We start from the raw sequence: 16,856 nt of genomic DNA on the forward strand, positions 1-16,856 counted from the left end.
CATGGCCGCTGAGCCTGCGCGTCCGGAGCCTGTGCTCCGCAACGGGAGAGGCCACAACAGTGAGAGGCCCGCGTACCGCAAAAAAAAAAAAGAAAAATCTTGTTAGCACCGGTGGCGGTTTGCAGGACTGGGATGGGAATTCATGTTTGCCTAGATCCTAAAGCTTATATCCCCCCCAAGTCTTTCAGCCTTGCCCTTTCTCGTGCCCTACCCCCTAGGACACAAGCCACTCTAGTGTTTTCTTCCACACTGTTTTCCAGAATGGCGAATGCACCGCTTTCATTATTGACACCTCCTAGTGTTCATGAGGAGAGAAGTGGAGGCCTAGTCTGTTACTTGATGATATAGAGGGGATTAGAAAGTAGGGGCCTGGGTGAGACGCCTAAGAGCGCAGTCTGCAAGGAAAACAGTTCAGGTGATCTAGAGCAGAGAGGTGACAGGAAACAGGAACCACTCAAGGAATTCAAGGAGTACGGTATTCCACAATAAACAGAAGCTTCCAGAACCACACAGAGGTGTTAACTGGGATTCCCCAGTTATAGGCAGTCAGTATATATGGGATTGGATTGACAAAGATGTTTCAAGGTTGTTTACAGCACGTGGGAGCGGAACTAATAGCAATGTTACCAATGAAGGGAGATGAAGAAAGTAGGCACCTATGTGTGAGCAGAAAAGCTGCAGGAGTTTGGAATAAATTCAAGTAGAAGGGCTCCAAAGGTCAAGAATGTTTGAAGGTAAGAAGCAGCCGACTCCAGGCTGTCGAGTTCCGTCAATGTATGAAGCAGGCAAAAGTCACTGCCCTTGTGTAGTTTCCATTCGTGAATATGGCAAAACCCGGGATCCTGTATGCTCAGTGGGCTTTCAGGGTAGGATTGGGGTTAAGGAGGTGGGTCAGGTGAGAAGCCTGTGGATGCTTCTAGAGAAACTTGGTCAGAAAATAACTACGGAAATGCATAGTACTTATGCCCCAGTGGTTTCGGGTTTTGAGGGACAAAGCCAGAAACTAAAGAAATGCCTCTAAAGTGGAAGTTCAGATACCTGTTTGGGCCACGAAAAGACCCCCCCCCCCGCTACCCCACCTTCTTAGTCTGTTCAGGCTGCTATAACAGAGTACCACAGACTAGGGGACTTTTAAACAACAGAAATTTATTCTTTCCAGTTCTGAAGGCTGGAAGTCTGAGGTCAGGGTGCCAGCATGGTCGGGTGAGGGCCCTCTCCCAGGCTGCACGCTCCTCCTTGTGTTCTCACATGGCGGGAGGGGTTAGGGAGCTCTGTGGGGTCTCTTAGAAGAGTACTGATCCCATTCATGAGGGCTCCACCCTCCTACTTAAGCACCTCCAAAGGCCCCGCCTCCTAATACCATTACCTTGGGTGCTAGGTTTTCAGCATATGAATTTGGCAGGGACACAGCCAGACCGTAGCACCTCCTGAATTACTACTCGCCAGTCCCCCTCCTACGCTGCCTGCTGCCCTTTATAAGTACATTGCAGAGCAAGAATGCAAAGTCAAAATGTTGGTAGCTTGTTCTAATGGGATGACAGTCAGGGCTGTTACTTTCTGTGAATGATCCTTTATTTTAGATTTTTAAATGATTGATGCCTCCTAATTTTGTATTATCAATATTTAAGCACTTTCTTGGAATTTGCATGTTCCCATTATATATATTACGATATTCCTGTTAGTTTTATAAGTGCTGGGCTTCATCATTTTAATTCAGGATAACTGTACTTAATTGTCATCACTTTGAAGACGAATATGTTTAAATAAAATGTCAATCAACAGGTTTTTATATAAACAAGGAGGTAGCAGTTATTTAGAGACAATGTTCATAGTCTCATTTATACATTAGATGGACTGTAGTAGGTTCAGACTTAGCAAAAAGAGAGTTTAGGAGGATTTCCTGTGCAATAACAGCTCCAGAACAAATTATTTTATGACTCAATTAAGTAGCATTGACCTACTGTGTGTGTATGTCTTCCTCTCAATTTGAGTTTTTCTAAGAGAAGCTCATGGCTAATTCAGTCCCTCAAAGATGCAGAGTGTGCACTAAAATGATAATTATTCCCATGAGCCCCCTGAAATCGCCGAACCTTTTAGTCATATTAAAAGCGCACGTGTGTTGAGTGTGCTTTGGCAAGAAATCTGAGGCCTTATTATCAAGTCTAAGTACTTGGAGATTGTTTGGCCTCGAGGAACGAAGGGTCTTTACCACCCCTGTTCCCCGTCCCTCTCTCTTCCCTCTCTGCCAATCTCAGGCCCCTTTGAGGGGCCATATCCAGGCCTGCCCTCCCCTTAAGGGCTTAATGCCTTCCTTATTTTCCCATCAAAACCGTTCTCCACACAGCAGCCAGAATGATCTTTTAAAAACACATGTATGTTCTTGTCACTTCTCCACTTACACCGCTTCCAACTGTAGTAGGATAATGTTCCAAATGCCTCTCATGGCCTCCAAGGCCTTGCCTGTCTGGCCCGTGCACCGCTCTGTCCCCACTGCCTTCCCCTCTCCGGACACCCTCATCCTGACTCTCCTGCCAGAGACGCGTCTTTGTCTGCGCAGCACCCCTGTTCCCACTCTACCTGGAAGGCCCCCTGGCCCTTACCTCCAAGCCTGCTCAGCCTCAGGTTCCACGTCCTTGCCCTGACTCCCAGATCTGAACTCGCCCCACGCTCTACCACCCAGCCACGTTTTCAGTGTACCTTTTTTACTTCTATCCCCTGGCACCACTGCACTGAGATGATTGTATGATCACGTGAGAATGGCTGTCCCCATCCCTAGAAGCAAAGCCCCTGGGGATCCCACTGTGAGGACCCCACTGTGCCTCTCTTTTCCCCTTGACTGATTTAGTGAATGCATTTTTCTCTCCCTTTCCCTCCGGGCTAATCTGACTCATCTCTGTGACTGAGTGAGGGCTGCCTAAGCTATATTCCTCACCGCCCTGCTCTCACTTGAGAGAATTTGAGGGTCCCTCCACTTATTGGTCGGGATCTCTGCACCTTCACAGGCCAGGAGGAGAGAGAATTTCAAACAGGAAGTTTTTGTGGGGGACTGTATTTGCTTACCTGCAGCATCATCTTACTCGGGCTTCATTCTAGGATTCTTAAGCGATTCAGGTTTGGGAAACTTCCTCCATTAGAGCTATAGTTGTGATTATTGCCCTCCAAACTACAGCTCTTGCAGGTTACTCATGAATTAAAAATGGCCGGGAGTTGGCAAACAGATTTTGCCTCCATTTAGAAATATCTATAGTAGAGCCGAAGGATGAATTAAACATCACTGAAGAAGAGGCAATGGAAGTTCTCTGTGCCCTGTTAGGTCGATGCTACAGAAATCAAGAAACAAGGAAAAAGAATAAGTCGGCAGTAAGAGGTAAACTCGGTCCAGCCAGTGATCTGCTGTGAGAGAAGCGGTACATATGGCTCTAAAAGGGTAAAAAGAAAAATTCTGCATGAAGGTTTCCCTCTACAACTGCTTTACTTTTTCCCCTTCTACTCTTCACGTGTTTAAGAATTCTCTAGATCTCTGGGATTTTAGAGCAATGTGCCATGTCCGTTTTCCCACCATACATTACGCATACAGAAGTTGTGAAAGAACTCTTGCCAAGAAACAGAAAAGTGGGGGGGGGGCCTATACTCTACCTCCCTATTCTAAGTTATTCTACCACATAATCAGGATACCTTCAGAGAAAGTACAGGCAACCTGTTTGTCATTACATTTCATGAACTCAGCTTTAATACTTTGGGAGACCCTAGTACAGATGTAATGAATGGGACATGATGACACGACATATCCCCACACCCCTGGTAGAGTCCCCTCTATTCTTCCCCAGCCTTGGACACTGCCCACCGTGAGCTGTCATTAGCATGTCCCTGTTCTGAGCACGTGTGCATCGCCCCTACCCTCAGGTGTTCACAGCAAGGCCTGTCAATCATCCTCATGGCTTCCTGTTTTTAATGTTTTTCTAGTGTTGATATCCCAGCCTAAGGATGTTATTTACGCTTTTCCTGAAACCTGAAGATCTCCTAGGTGGATGGGGTTGGTGGCAAAAGGCAGGGGACAGTTGCTGGGAAGGCTTGTACCCAAAGCTGAGGCCTGCGCCTGGCTGCTGCGGAATGTGGTGACAGTTGCATGCTGGCAGCCTAGATGCCTTGGCAGCGGGTAGCAGCTCGGAGAACACCCAGGGAAGCCCTCAGTGTGTCAGGAAAGCCTTGACTTCCAGGGTGGGGAGTTCTGCCCTACTGGGACCCCTTCTTCTCTTGTCACAGAGGATCTAGCTAGGGTTCAGGCTGCCAGCCTTTTTTCTCTGTGTGTCCTGCTTGGCAAATGGAGACTGGCCTTTAGAATATGACATATGTCTACTATGCCCCCTCCTCCAGCAGACACCACCCAACTTTTATATCTGGCTCCTAGGCTACAGCTGGGCCATGTGGAGCCATTGTGCGGAGTAGAGAAAGGTACCCCCTGCTCTGGGTGGGAGCAGCCCCAGCCTGGGGCTCAAGGCTGTGGAGCAGAGCTGGATTTACCCACAGCCTCCCTCAGCCTGGTGGCTGCTCTGCCAGCCTCCCAGCCAGCCTTCCTCAGTGGCTTTGGGGGGGACAGTGAAGGGGCTGAGAGATGGACCAGGTTTTAACCTTCCTAAGACTGTCATCTTTTGTCTTTTCTCAGCAAACATTAGGATAGCCAGTGGCATATCTCCACCTTGATTTAAGAACAGGCTTCTGGCCTCACTAGCCTGAGGACTTCTTCCCTGCACTGACTTTGCTTTAAAAACTGGCCAATTGTAATTTAGAGATTTTTGTTTTTTAAGATTTTGTTAACCAAAATCAGTTCTGATGGCTGAAAGGCTTTACTTATTTTTGTTCAGTTATTTCTGGGCTTCCTCTCCTGGGCTCTTCCCTTCTCCTTGGACTATTTTACCATGTGGGTATGAAAATAAGCAGTATATTATAAAATTACTTTAGAACATCTATTCTTTAAATTCTTACTTCTCCACAGCTCCCTTTAGCAGACAGGCCAGTGGATGTATTGTGGGTCTTTATATTGTGTGTGTATCAACAGCCTCAGTAATAAGAAATCACTTAGAGAGTGTTCTTGCCTAAAGCTGGAGACTCTGCTTGGGAAACATCATCAAATATATTGGGATTGGTTTGATCAATTCTTGATTGTTTATTACTACTACAGTAATCATTTATTAAGGGCCTAATATGTGCTGGGCACTTCTCTAGATTTTATTTCTCATCCTCCCAGTGGCCCTGAAAGATGGGTGATATTATCCCAGGAAACTGAGGTAAGTAACTTACTCAGGTTCACACAGGTAGCATGTGGCAGAATCAGAATTAAGACCCCTTTCTTGTGTGATTCCAGCATCTGCACGCTTTCTATTACATCAGAGGCGCTTGGGTTTTTCCACTGAAGTTCTCTGAACGTAGAGGAAATCAATACATAACGCCTTGGGTCTAGACCCTTTGTAGCTAGAAGTAGCCAGAAGCAAGCTCAAAATTTCTTTGAAGTCGCATGCTTTAATCTTTAAAATTTATGCAAATTTACTTTTCTGCTCCATAATATAAAAGTAATCCTTTAAACTGTTTGACATAGAATAAAATGTAAGCTCTAGGAAGAGCTCCTGTTAACCCTTGTCACGTACCCTCTTGCCCTGCTGGGTGTTACACTGGGGGGATCTGCACACCTCAGTTTGAGAAGGGCAGCATTGCACCATGATGCATCTCAGTTAGATTCTTAGTTCTACCGGTTTTGTTGATAACCCTTTCAGGTATGGAGCAGCCTGTCATTCGGCCAGTCTACAACCATAGATGTCTTTCTAACAGAGAATAGAATCCCTAACACTTCATAGGCAAATCCTAATTTGGTCTTTGTTGATTCTTCATGGAGATCTTTGAGTGACATCTGTCTGGCTGGAAGTTTAGAGATTATTTAATCTTGTGGTTTGTAAACTTTTCTTTTTTAGAAGCAAAAGTCATCTTTCAAATGAAATTGCTCTTAGAACTCTAAATTATATATCAGCTAAAAATGAAGACACTCTAGTTGAAGGTTCTGCTTGCATGGTACCCTTGCCTGAGGGTCCTCCAAGGAGCCCAGGGTTCTTCAGAAATAGGTTTTAAAAACCCATTTCGCCCACTCCCCACCCTCCACCTCTGGCAACCACCAATCTGTTCTCTGTATCTCTGAGTTTGGGTTTTTTATATTTATATATTTTGGATATTAACCCCTTATCAGATATGTGCTTTGTAAACATTTTCTCCCATTTAGTAGGTTTTTTTTTCATTTTGTTGATTGTTTCTTCTGCTGTGCAAATACTTTTCAGTTTAATGTAGTCCCACTTACTGATTTTTGCTTTGATTGCCTTTGCTTTTGCTGTCAAATCCCCAAAAAATCATGCCAAGACCAACGTCAAGGAGCCTACAGCCTATGATTTCTTCTACGAGTTTAATGGTTTCAGGTCTTATGTTCGAGACTTTCATCCATTTTGAGTTAATTTTTGTGTATGGTGTAAGATTGTGGTCCAGTTTCATCCTTTTGCATGTGGCTGTCCAGTTTTCCCAGCACCTCCTTTGTTGTAAATTAAGTGACCATATACGTGTGGATTTATTTCTGGGCTCTGTATTCTGTTCCATTCATCTATGTATCTAATAAATTATTTTTAAATTCAATGCAGCAATGACATTTATGAAACGATTAGAAATTTGCACTTGACTGGATATTATGGAGATATTGTTACATTTCTTAGTTGTGATAGTAGTGTTATGGTTTTGTTTTGGGGAAGAAAAGAATCCTTACCTTTTAGAGATTCCTACTGAAATATTTATGGATTAAATGATATGATATGTGGAATTTGCTTCAAAATAACTCTGGGAGGGGCAAGTGGATAGGAGTGTAGATGAAATAACATTAGTCATGAGTTAATAATTATTGAGGATGGATGTTAAGTATGCGGTGTGGTATTCTTTCTATTTTTATATATGTTTGATAATGTCCATTCACTTTCCAAAAGTCAACGATAAGTGTTAATATCCTATTATGTGCAAGACAGGGTATGCTGTGTTGCAGGAGATCGATGTTTCACAAGTGCAAGGGACCTTGTCTGCTTGTTCTCTGCAGTAAGCCCAGTGTCTAGGACACAGTCTGCACATAGTAGATGCTCAGTACAAACACACGCTGAAGCCCAGCCCGCACTCTGCGCCCCAAACGGCTGCTCTGTTTTCTGTTCCCAGGAGTGGCAGCCCTGGTAACATGCTCCATGAGCCAACCTCAGACCTAGTGCTATGGAGTTGAAGGAAGGCGGAGTCCTGTTCATTTAGGAGTCAGCAAGGTGCTTCCCTGGAGTTCATGGAAATTGACATTGAGGTGCCCGAGACAGATTGCATCCATTGCATCCAAAACAACATTTATAAGCAAAGCAAAATTACTCCTTTAATTTAACATGAATTATTTCTTTCAGGAGCCTGTTAATGTAGTTGCTAACAGTGACAGGAATACCTCAAAAGGCTGTAGCGGGGTCATAGAACCTTCTTAGAACATAACCTAGCCCATCTGCTCTCTCTGAGCCTGTTTTGTTCAGAGTCCAGCATAATATTATGCCCAGAAGTGTGCTTTGATCAGTGCTTTCTCATGAGGAAGAAGAGTAGATGGTATCATAAGAAAGAGGAAGAGCAGAATTGGGGAATTATCAAAGGAACTGTCAGGAATGCAGGGTGATGGATTGGTCCCATGTGTATGTTTGAGTGATTAGTTAACTCAGAGGCAGAGAAAAATCATGATTTTAAATGTTTGCATGCAGGTGTTAGTATAGTTGCCTCAGAACGAGAAGAAAAAAGGATTAAAAAAAAAAAAAGCTAGTCACATCTTGACTAGAAAAAGGCTCTTTTGAGAACTCGTCAATGTTACTTTACAAACACCATTCAAATCTACCAAATGGGCCAGATGGCTGCTCAAATACTGCATGCTGCCAGCTGCCCATTGCTACAGATGAAGTCTTTTCTGCTGACGTCTGTGTAACCCACAAGCACGTTATAGAGTGTTGATTCCTTTGATGCTGTTTAACATTTATGTGTCATCATAATTATAAACCATAAATATACATGACACCATGCAATAAATAAAATTGCCCAGCTTTTCATTCTGAAAGGGGAGGAGGCTGTACTTATTACCTGAGAAGAGAGGATGTCTACACTCATTTTCCATTCTTCATAAATGTCACTCCTGTCTTGTTGGGTGCTCTACCTACATGCTTTATGCTCACCAAGCCTTATCCCTTCAAAACAGCACAGACTCCCAAGGCTAATATGTATCGCTGAGGCCCAGGTTTTAAAGCAGGCCTGGACCAAAAGTTAGGGGGAGACAATTCAGGGGAATCCAAATAGTTCTAAATGAAGCCAAACTATTCTGTGTGACCACAAATCGAAAGTTCTTTGGAGGTCACATAACGGGCAGGTGTACAGTGTAAAAAGGAAGTTGGTAAATGGCGATGAATCAGCTTCTTTCAAAACAGACATTTTCTAGAGATGCATTTCTTTTTGCTTTGAAAGACAGCTGATTCAGTGCTATTCACCTGTTGAGAAGACGGCACTTTTATTTGTATCTGCATCTGCAAAAACCAAATGTCTTTTCCCTCCTCAAAAACCTGAGCATGTGTTTGAGAGCATGAGAAAATGGGCAAGAGGTGGAGGGGAGGGTAAGAGCCCACACCGTTTGGTTAATCAGTCACAAATACATGGAGGAACGGGCTGTGACAGAACTCCCTCCCCAACAGGGGCTCTTTCAGTCTCATCCGGGAAGACCTCTTTAGAACACAGCATTTTTATTTTAGGCCACAGAGCCCAGACAGCACGCTCCGTGGCTCTATAAATACAAGACTCAGATGCTTCCTGACACCCAGCGTTTCTGCTTTTTAACATGTAAATACATGAATGCTCAAAGTGAGTAAATATCTGTACACTGAGTTTACAATCTTGTCTTTCAGAAGTATCGACAGTACATGGCAGGACTTCTGGCTCCTCCTTATGGTGTTATGGAAACAGGCTCTAACAATGACAGTAAGTGAAAAATATGAACATTTTGTGTATAAAAATCTGTTGTGCGGTATGTGTTTTCATGTGACAGAAACATACTTCCTACACCAGCTTGACAGTAAGTCTCCAGACTCTTTTGTGGATAAACAGACCCACCAGCCCACACTTTTGAGTTATTTTAAAAAATTGTTCCTATAGTATAATTTTGTGGTCTTAGCTGATGGAGAGAGGTATGCTCTGGTACTAGTTGGAACTTCAGCATGCTTTCCCAGAGTACCTTCATTTTAAAGTGTTGTTTCTGGGCTCTTTTAAAAGTGGAGTTCATGAACTGTGTTTGTTGTAGTCACCTGAGAGCCACACCTTTTGCTTATTCTGATGCTGCTAATCAAGGAGAGAAGCAACAGGATTCATTCTTTATTCTTCTTAAATCGTGGCCTCTTCAAATTCCAGGCCTTTTGTAAGAGACCTGGAATCAGCCACATCAGTCTCTGGCTGATCATAAAAGAAAGGAAGTTTTTCTCTGTGACACTCTTTTCTAATGGGTGCCCACTAGACCCGAAGAAATCCTGTGTCCTGAGTCTGTTTATCTGTTCATCCATGTCAGAAGCATCTTTTTAGCATTCGATACCATCCCTGGGAGTTGCTCGTTGAGGCTCCGGGTCCCCTTACTTGGCTCTTGTCCGTATATGTGTTACAAGGCAGCGAGCCCTGGGGTTTCTGAAGCTGTAGCACTTCAACACTGACACACTGATGGATGGCGTAGTACTTTCACTCCAAGCATCTTCAGAGCCAGAGTCACCCTTCCCATCCTCTTCCTACCTCCCTGAATTCTCATTCTCACACTCAGACTTGTCACTCTCTACAGGTGACCCTCCTTCCCGCTTGGCCAGGATCTTAAGTGAGCTTCTGTCCCCTCTGTTTCCCAGTTTCTTGGCAGTCTGTGCCCTCTCTTTCTCTGTTTCTCTTCTGTCCTTGGAGAGGTGGGTGTTGGAGGGCAGATCTTTCTTTCCTTTCATTTCTTCCCCTGTTCTTGATTTTTCTCTCCTGGCTGATCTAGGGATGACCAGTAACTGAGCTGGAAATCCCAGCTGTGCTGTCTCCTAGCTGTGTGACTTCCGTTAAGGCACTTAGTGTCTCTGTGCCTCAGTTTCCTCATAGGATTGTTGTGAGGATTAAATGAAGCAAAATGTGTCAAATGTTTAGAAGCAAATGTGCTGGGCATATAATAAGCACCCAAATGATGTGAGCTATTATTTCCTCACCACCAGTTACTCTTTAACCCCTCAGAGTCTTCCTTCTGCCATATACTTCTTGACTCAAGCCATCTGAATTCTCCAGTGACCAACCAATAGCCAGCCTCAGTCATTACTGTTACACATTCTCTATGACTGGGTAAGATTTTCCATGTTTGGACTCCATTCTCCCTTGGGTCCCAGGCTCCACTGCATTATCCTGGTTTTCTTGTATCTCTCTGGCCACTTGTATTCTTTCCTGGGTATTCTTCCCCTCAGCTGGAAGTTTAGACAGCCTTGGCTGTGTTTCTCTTTTTTCCTCTATACTGACCCCTCCACCGTTGCATCCTTTCTTGCAACTGATACAAATCTGTTTGAGTCTTAAAAGGGCAGCCTAACTTTCCAAATGACTACTGATCTGATTCTCTTTCCACCCGGACGTCCTACTGGTCTCATGCACTCAAAATATCAGTAACGGAATACATCGTGATTCCCACAAACCATCCTTCCTCCTGAAAAGTGTATTTCCATTCATAATTCCACTGTCCTCCCATACCAGGTACTAAACCTCCACTGTTTGGGGGTCCTCTTTTCTCTCACCTCCACCCCCTGAAGTTAATCACTTGTCCATCCCTTGTTCCTTCCTGTGTAGTGTTCATAGTCTTTCCTTTCTCTCCCCTCTGCAGCCCCCTGGCTGAGGGCCTTATCACCCTTGACCTGAGAGCAAAGATGGCTCAACTGGCTTTGAACCTTCATTATTTCACCCTTGGTTTACCCTACACCTGACTTACACAGAACTTTTTAAATTTACTTTTTATTATGGAAAGTTTCAAGCATACAGAATGATACAGTTAATACCTGTATTGTCATCACTTTAATTAATATTAAACTTTAATACTTAAATAAGATTATTAGTAATTTGATAGGTATTTTCATATTATTATTTTGCCATATTTCCTTCTTCTAATCATATATATACATTTCACCCCAAATACTTCAGCAGGCATTTTTGAAAATACAGACTTTTCCATGCAAAACCCACATCATTATCATACCTAATTACCGGTATGATTTTCCTTAATAATATCCACCACTCAATCCAAGTCCGAATTTCCCCAACTGAACGTCTTTGTAGTTAATCGTTCAAACTGGGCTTCAATGATGGACCCTGCCATTGCCTCTGGTTTTTATGTCTTAGGTGTCTTTTAATTTTGAAAAGTCCCTTCCCTCCTTTTTCTTGATCATACCACTCTGTTGCTCAGCACCTTTAATGATGGTCCATTGCCAGTCATAGAAGGTGAAATTCCAAGACTGCTAATGCCTTAGCCCAACTTGCAAGTTCCTGCATGGCCTGAGAGCACCTTTTCAGTATTATTTCCCTAATTTCTATCCACTCTGATATGATGATTTGTACAACTGTGTGTTTATCTTATTAAACCTCCTAGAAAGTAAGCTTCTGTTACAACCCTGTATCTCCTCATTAGTCAACTCTAGTCCTTTCAAATGGTCGTTGGATGGATGGATAAATGGATGGATGAACTCAAGACGAATTTCAGAGTGCTGACATTGGGCAACCCTTACTCTTTCTGGCAGATCTGAGAAGTGATGGCAAACATGTTCATTAATACTCTGCTTGAGAGGACAACCCTCTCTGTCCCCTTGTTTCCTGCCTGAGCTTTTATGTCCCGATACTATCCCAGTTTGGGGGTCAAAGTTTAATTAGGGTATGTTTCCTAATAATCTATTCTTACCCCTCCTGCTTACTGCTGCCTATTAGGATGGGCACTCGGTGCTTTTAATGCCAATATTTTAAGTCCTGTATGGCCCCTTATTAAACACATAAAGTCCCGCTTACTCAGAATTTGGACGTACTATATTTTTGCATTGCAAACCCCCTCACACCGCCCCAGTAGTTCTAAGCTAGGTGCAAGCCACACATAAAAACCACCTGGACTTCTGTCTCTTCAGTATAAGGCCGCTTGTTCTCACTGTACTGGGGCCAGTAAGCTCTGCTGGGGCTGGTGACCTTCCAGTATGGCCACCCTTACCATGGCAGAGTAGCAGACCCAAAGGAAGTGCAAAGGACCAGTGCCAGCCTGGACCAAGTGCTCATGAAATGTGTGTAAATGAGTGAATGGACGAATGATTAACTTATTTGCTAAGAAAATTGAGACACCCCTGGAAACAGCCATTGCCTGCTTGGACCTGACTTGGAAGCAGCAGCAGTTTGCTTTGCCCAAAATAAAAGTTGCATGCTAGTAATCTTTATGTGAGACTTGCCCCCAGGTTCACATCCCTGGAGTGGTGTCAGGGGGGTTGCCTTGGAAAAATACAATCTGTGCAACTTAAGAGTTGATGTGTTTGTCTAAAATTCTGAGTGTTCTGGTGCCCAAGACAGAGTAATTGCTCTGAGACAGTTGCTCACATGGTGTAAAATAAGCAGGGATGGATTTTTACCTCTAGGAGAGTAAAGCGTATGGTAGAAAAGCAAAGTAAGTATGAGATTTTATCGTCTGGCACACAGCCCTGCTCCTGATTCATTGATTTATTTATGTTACAGATTTTGGTAGGTGCTGCTATTTTTCTAAGCAGCATTATGTACGTTTTTATGGAAAGACAAATTGAAAACACCCGAATTTTACTTGGTTTGATTCAGCAAAGGGAAATATTTCATTGCCATTTTGCAAGTTGATCTTACAGCTCATGCTCTTTTTCTCTCTCTCTTTCCTCTTCTAGGGATTCCTGACAAGGAGAACGTGAGTAGCTACTCTGTCTCTGCCTAATTTCTAAAAACTGTCATAAGGTAAAAGATAATTGTGGTAACTCTACCATCAAAGAGAGCTCTTTATCCACATTCAACAGAGCAGTAAATATTTTTCTAATCTTATTCTGGCATCTTTGGTGAGTCACTTTGAAACATGAAGGGGAGAAGGTTGATTGCTCTGACGTGGTCATCACATGTCCTTGATGTTAACTAGTCCGAAGAAAGGTTATTCTAGGGACAAACAGTATAATTCATAAGTGTTTTCTTTTTCCCATGATGCATACATGGCAGTAGAGCAAACCACTAGTTTAACAGCACATAGAGAATTAGCTGTTTTTCCTTAGTAGGAATACAAAATATGAGATTTCAGGCCAGTTGATTTTATAATTGTATCCAAGTGCATTAGAGTCAATATTTCTCTTTGAAGTCAAAAATAATGAATTGCTCTAATTGGTCAGGGCAAACAGGTAAGAGAGTAGGTGCTTTAGGATAAACCTGTCACCAAGAACCAGTGCCAAGTACTCCTTCTAAGGCCGGTAGTGGTGTAGTGGCATTGTCTTTGCACGCAAATAATAATGATATTAACTGGAATCTAAATTTAGACAACAACATGGAAAGGTTAATATGGAAGTGTGTAGGGATTAATCCTAAGTGGTGCTTAGTGGCTCTAAATTCTATTGACTTGTCGTTGCGTTCCGCAATTGCTGTACCCAAGTGACGGTGTTACAGAACTATCTCCCTTTTCTGTCCTTTCCCTGCTTTTGGGCCGGTGGTAATTTCAGACTATTTCTGTATTCCTTTTCAGAGGTCTGACTCTAGCTTTCTTTAGGTCTTCCTGTTTTCATAATGTTGGTTTTAAAGGGCTGGTTGGGAATTCTGGTCCACTGCTATACCACTACAAATTTGGGTTCAAGACCTAGCAATGTCACTCCAAATCCTCGTTGACTTGGTTCAGCAAAGGACTTCAGTTCCTAGTTGTGGGACTTTGCACAAGCCACTTGACTTCTCTAAACATCCTTGCCTCATCTTTAAAATGTGGATGTTGGTTGTGACTACCTTAAGAGGCCATCGTGAATACTGAGTGAGATAATCTGTGGAAAGCATAGAGAGTCATACAGTAGAGCTCAGTAAAGGTGAGGACTGTTGCAATAATTATTATTTTATCAAGTCTTGTATCATTTTCTAGCTGTCTTCTCTCCTCTGAAAAATGCCCTACCCCTTATAAAGTAACTGTCCTTTTACATTTTATGGCTCTCCTTAACTTTGAAGGACATTTGGTCTGGTCCAAAAGCATCTATAGAGACATTTGGTCCATGCCAAAAGGTCCTTGATATTTGTCCTATCCAAAACCATTTGTCATGGACCAAATATGCTTATGAACTTTTTGGATACAACCAAATTTCAAGGACCTTTTGATGTGGACCAAATGTCCAATGGACGTTTTGGACATGATCAAATGTCTACTAACCCTCCTTAAAATGTCTTTGTTCAGTGAACCTTTGTAATGGCATTTTGCTATTTAAAAAATGTATCTTTGTATGTTGAGTAGAGCTGTAGATGATCAGGTTCATGGAGAGTCTAAAACAATAGGCTTTAGATGCTAAAGTAACTGATCTTGGTACCATTTTGGACATGGATGTCCCAAAGCACACTGTAACAAATAATACATGGATCATTAGCCAAATAAAGATGATAAAAGGGCCTGGTGCTTCCTCATCAAGGGACTGTCAGTGGTGTGGAGAGCACACACAGAATGGCCAGGCCCCAGGAGGTCTCAAATGTTCTAAGCTTCAAAAGGATGCTCTGTGTCTCTTAGGCACCCGGTGACCTTTAGGTTGGACCTCCCCACAGTGGAACGACAGATACAACGTTCTAAGCAGAAAGCCTACCAGCTGTCATGTAGCTCACTTCATGACAAAAGAGGAATTAGAAGTTTGCAGAAAGTCAGATACAATGAATTTTAACAGCATCTTGCCCTCAGAGATTTAGGGGGCTGGCCAGCCTGTCTCCCAATAACTAGTCATAGTATATACTTATTTGTATTTATTTGGGTCATTCTATGTCAAACTCACTAGCAAGAGGAAGCATACTTTTTCTCTGTCAGCAAGTAGAGTGAATACAACATCACCACATGCTATTAAGAAAGCTCTCCAATACCATCCGTCAAAATAAAGCAAATGAGATGAAAGACATTCATGAGTAGAGTTGAAGCTCTAGAAAGATAAAAAGAAGCCTAAGAGCCTTAAAGTAGTGTTAATGTTAATTGAATTTCTTCCTTTATAAGAGACAAGTTGGGGACTTCCCTGGTGGCACAGTGGTTAAGAATCTGCCTGCCAATGCAGAGGACATGGGTTCGAGCCCTGGTCCGGGATGATCCCACATGCCGCGGAGCAGCTGAGCCCATGCGTCACAATTACTGAGCCTGCACTCTAGAGCCCGCGAGCCACAACTACTGAGCCTGCGTGTCACAACTACTGAAGCCCGTGCACCTAGAGCCTGTTCTCCACAATGAGAGGAGCTACTACGATGAGAAGCCTGTGCACCGCAACAAAGGGTAGCACCCGCTCGCCTTAACCAGAGAAAGCCTGAGTGCAGCAATGAAGACCCAACCCAGCCAAAAATAAATAAGTAAAATAAATAAATATATTTTTTAAAAAAAAGCAAAAACAAGCAATACAGAAATGTCTTACTTTAAAAACAAAAGAGAGACAGGTTGTGTTGGATGATTTCTTTTATCCTTTACCTTTTTTAACTACATGATGGGCAATATTATATTCCCTTTATGTTTCTCTAAATAGCAATAATATGCCTGTGGACTGAAACAAAAGCACTTAGACTATTGTCTTAGTGTCCAAACAGATTCTTTGTGGAAAGAATAAATTCTTTTTTCCAGCTCTACTCCTGATTTTGTTAATCACCATGTTTAACTTTTAATCAAATATGCAAACGTCAGTAAATGGTGTTTTTAGCTGCCTTGCAAGCTATATTTTATTTCCAGACCGAGCCTTACCTTTCATAAAAAGAACTTTCTTTTCATAAATTGCACTTCCATAGAAACAAATGGGTTGGCAGTTAACTTGCTGGATTATTTTGTCTACTACTTATTATAATTCATAGGGACATCATTCAACTTTAGATGACACAGGATACTGGAACCTGTAAAATAGTTGATAAAAATGTTAGAAAAATTAACATTGAACCAATAAAACAAGAAGACCATTTTGTCAGGGTTGCCATTGTTTGGGCTTGTTGGCTTTATAGATTCTTCTCTTTGATCTGTTTAAATTTTTTTTTTTTTCTGTCCCCTGTAAGTGGCATACCTAACTGACCATGTTTAACACAGAACATAAAAATCGCAATTAAAAGAACGCTTTCTAGTTGAATGTTACGGTTGCCCTTTGACGGAATGAGCTTGTCTATAATATTTTGCTGCGTAGATAGACTTTGTTGCTTATTGTACTCCATTCTTTTGAGAGGCAACTGCTAAGGAGTTTTGTAGTTTTAGAAGTTTATACGTTTCTTCCTCAGTATGGAAGGAGCCAGAAAATAGACTCAGGAAGATATCAAAATAATCCCATTCTCTGATTTACAAACATCTTGTTTCCAAAAAGGTCATTTGAGGTCTTCATTTTTTAGGCAGTGATAACGTTGACAGTGTGATTAGTAAGCTTCTTGTGAAATACGCAAGGATATGTTCCCAGTATAAAGCACTATCAACTCAGAGCGCAGAGGTTTCCCAGGCACTGGAAGAACTGATGCTAGATGTTAATAACAAGCAAGGCTGGGGATTTTGTAAAGCTATTTGGTTGGTCTCCTTTTAAGAAGATTACTTGAAT

General features: G+C 42.5%; 1 protein-coding gene across 6 annotated transcripts in view; it reads left to right on the top strand.

Moving 5' to 3' along the window:
* The window catches only part of RAPGEF4 (Rap guanine nucleotide exchange factor 4), a 318,711-nt gene that overhangs the window by 164,019 nt on the left and 137,836 nt on the right, over positions 1-16,856 (top strand). For 5 of the 6 annotated variants that reach the window (XR_008618698.1, XM_028479132.2, XM_028479142.2 and 2 more), the window contains 2 exons: positions 8,976-9,048; positions 12,993-13,012. Coding sequence is in view for 4 of the 6 variants with exons in the window: in XM_028479132.2 (XP_028334933.1) it covers positions 8,976-9,048; positions 12,993-13,012 (93 nt within the window). In the remaining 2 variants the exon portion in view is untranslated. Of the gene's footprint in view, positions 1-8,975; positions 9,049-12,992; positions 13,013-15,389; positions 15,649-16,856 lie in introns of those variants that run through there. The other variant, XM_055088565.1, reaches the window with a different exon arrangement.

This window comes from Physeter macrocephalus, chromosome 2, assembly GCF_002837175.3.
Source record: "Physeter macrocephalus isolate SW-GA chromosome 2, ASM283717v5, whole genome shotgun sequence".
Classification (NCBI taxonomy): domain Eukaryota; kingdom Metazoa; phylum Chordata; class Mammalia; order Artiodactyla; family Physeteridae; genus Physeter; species Physeter macrocephalus.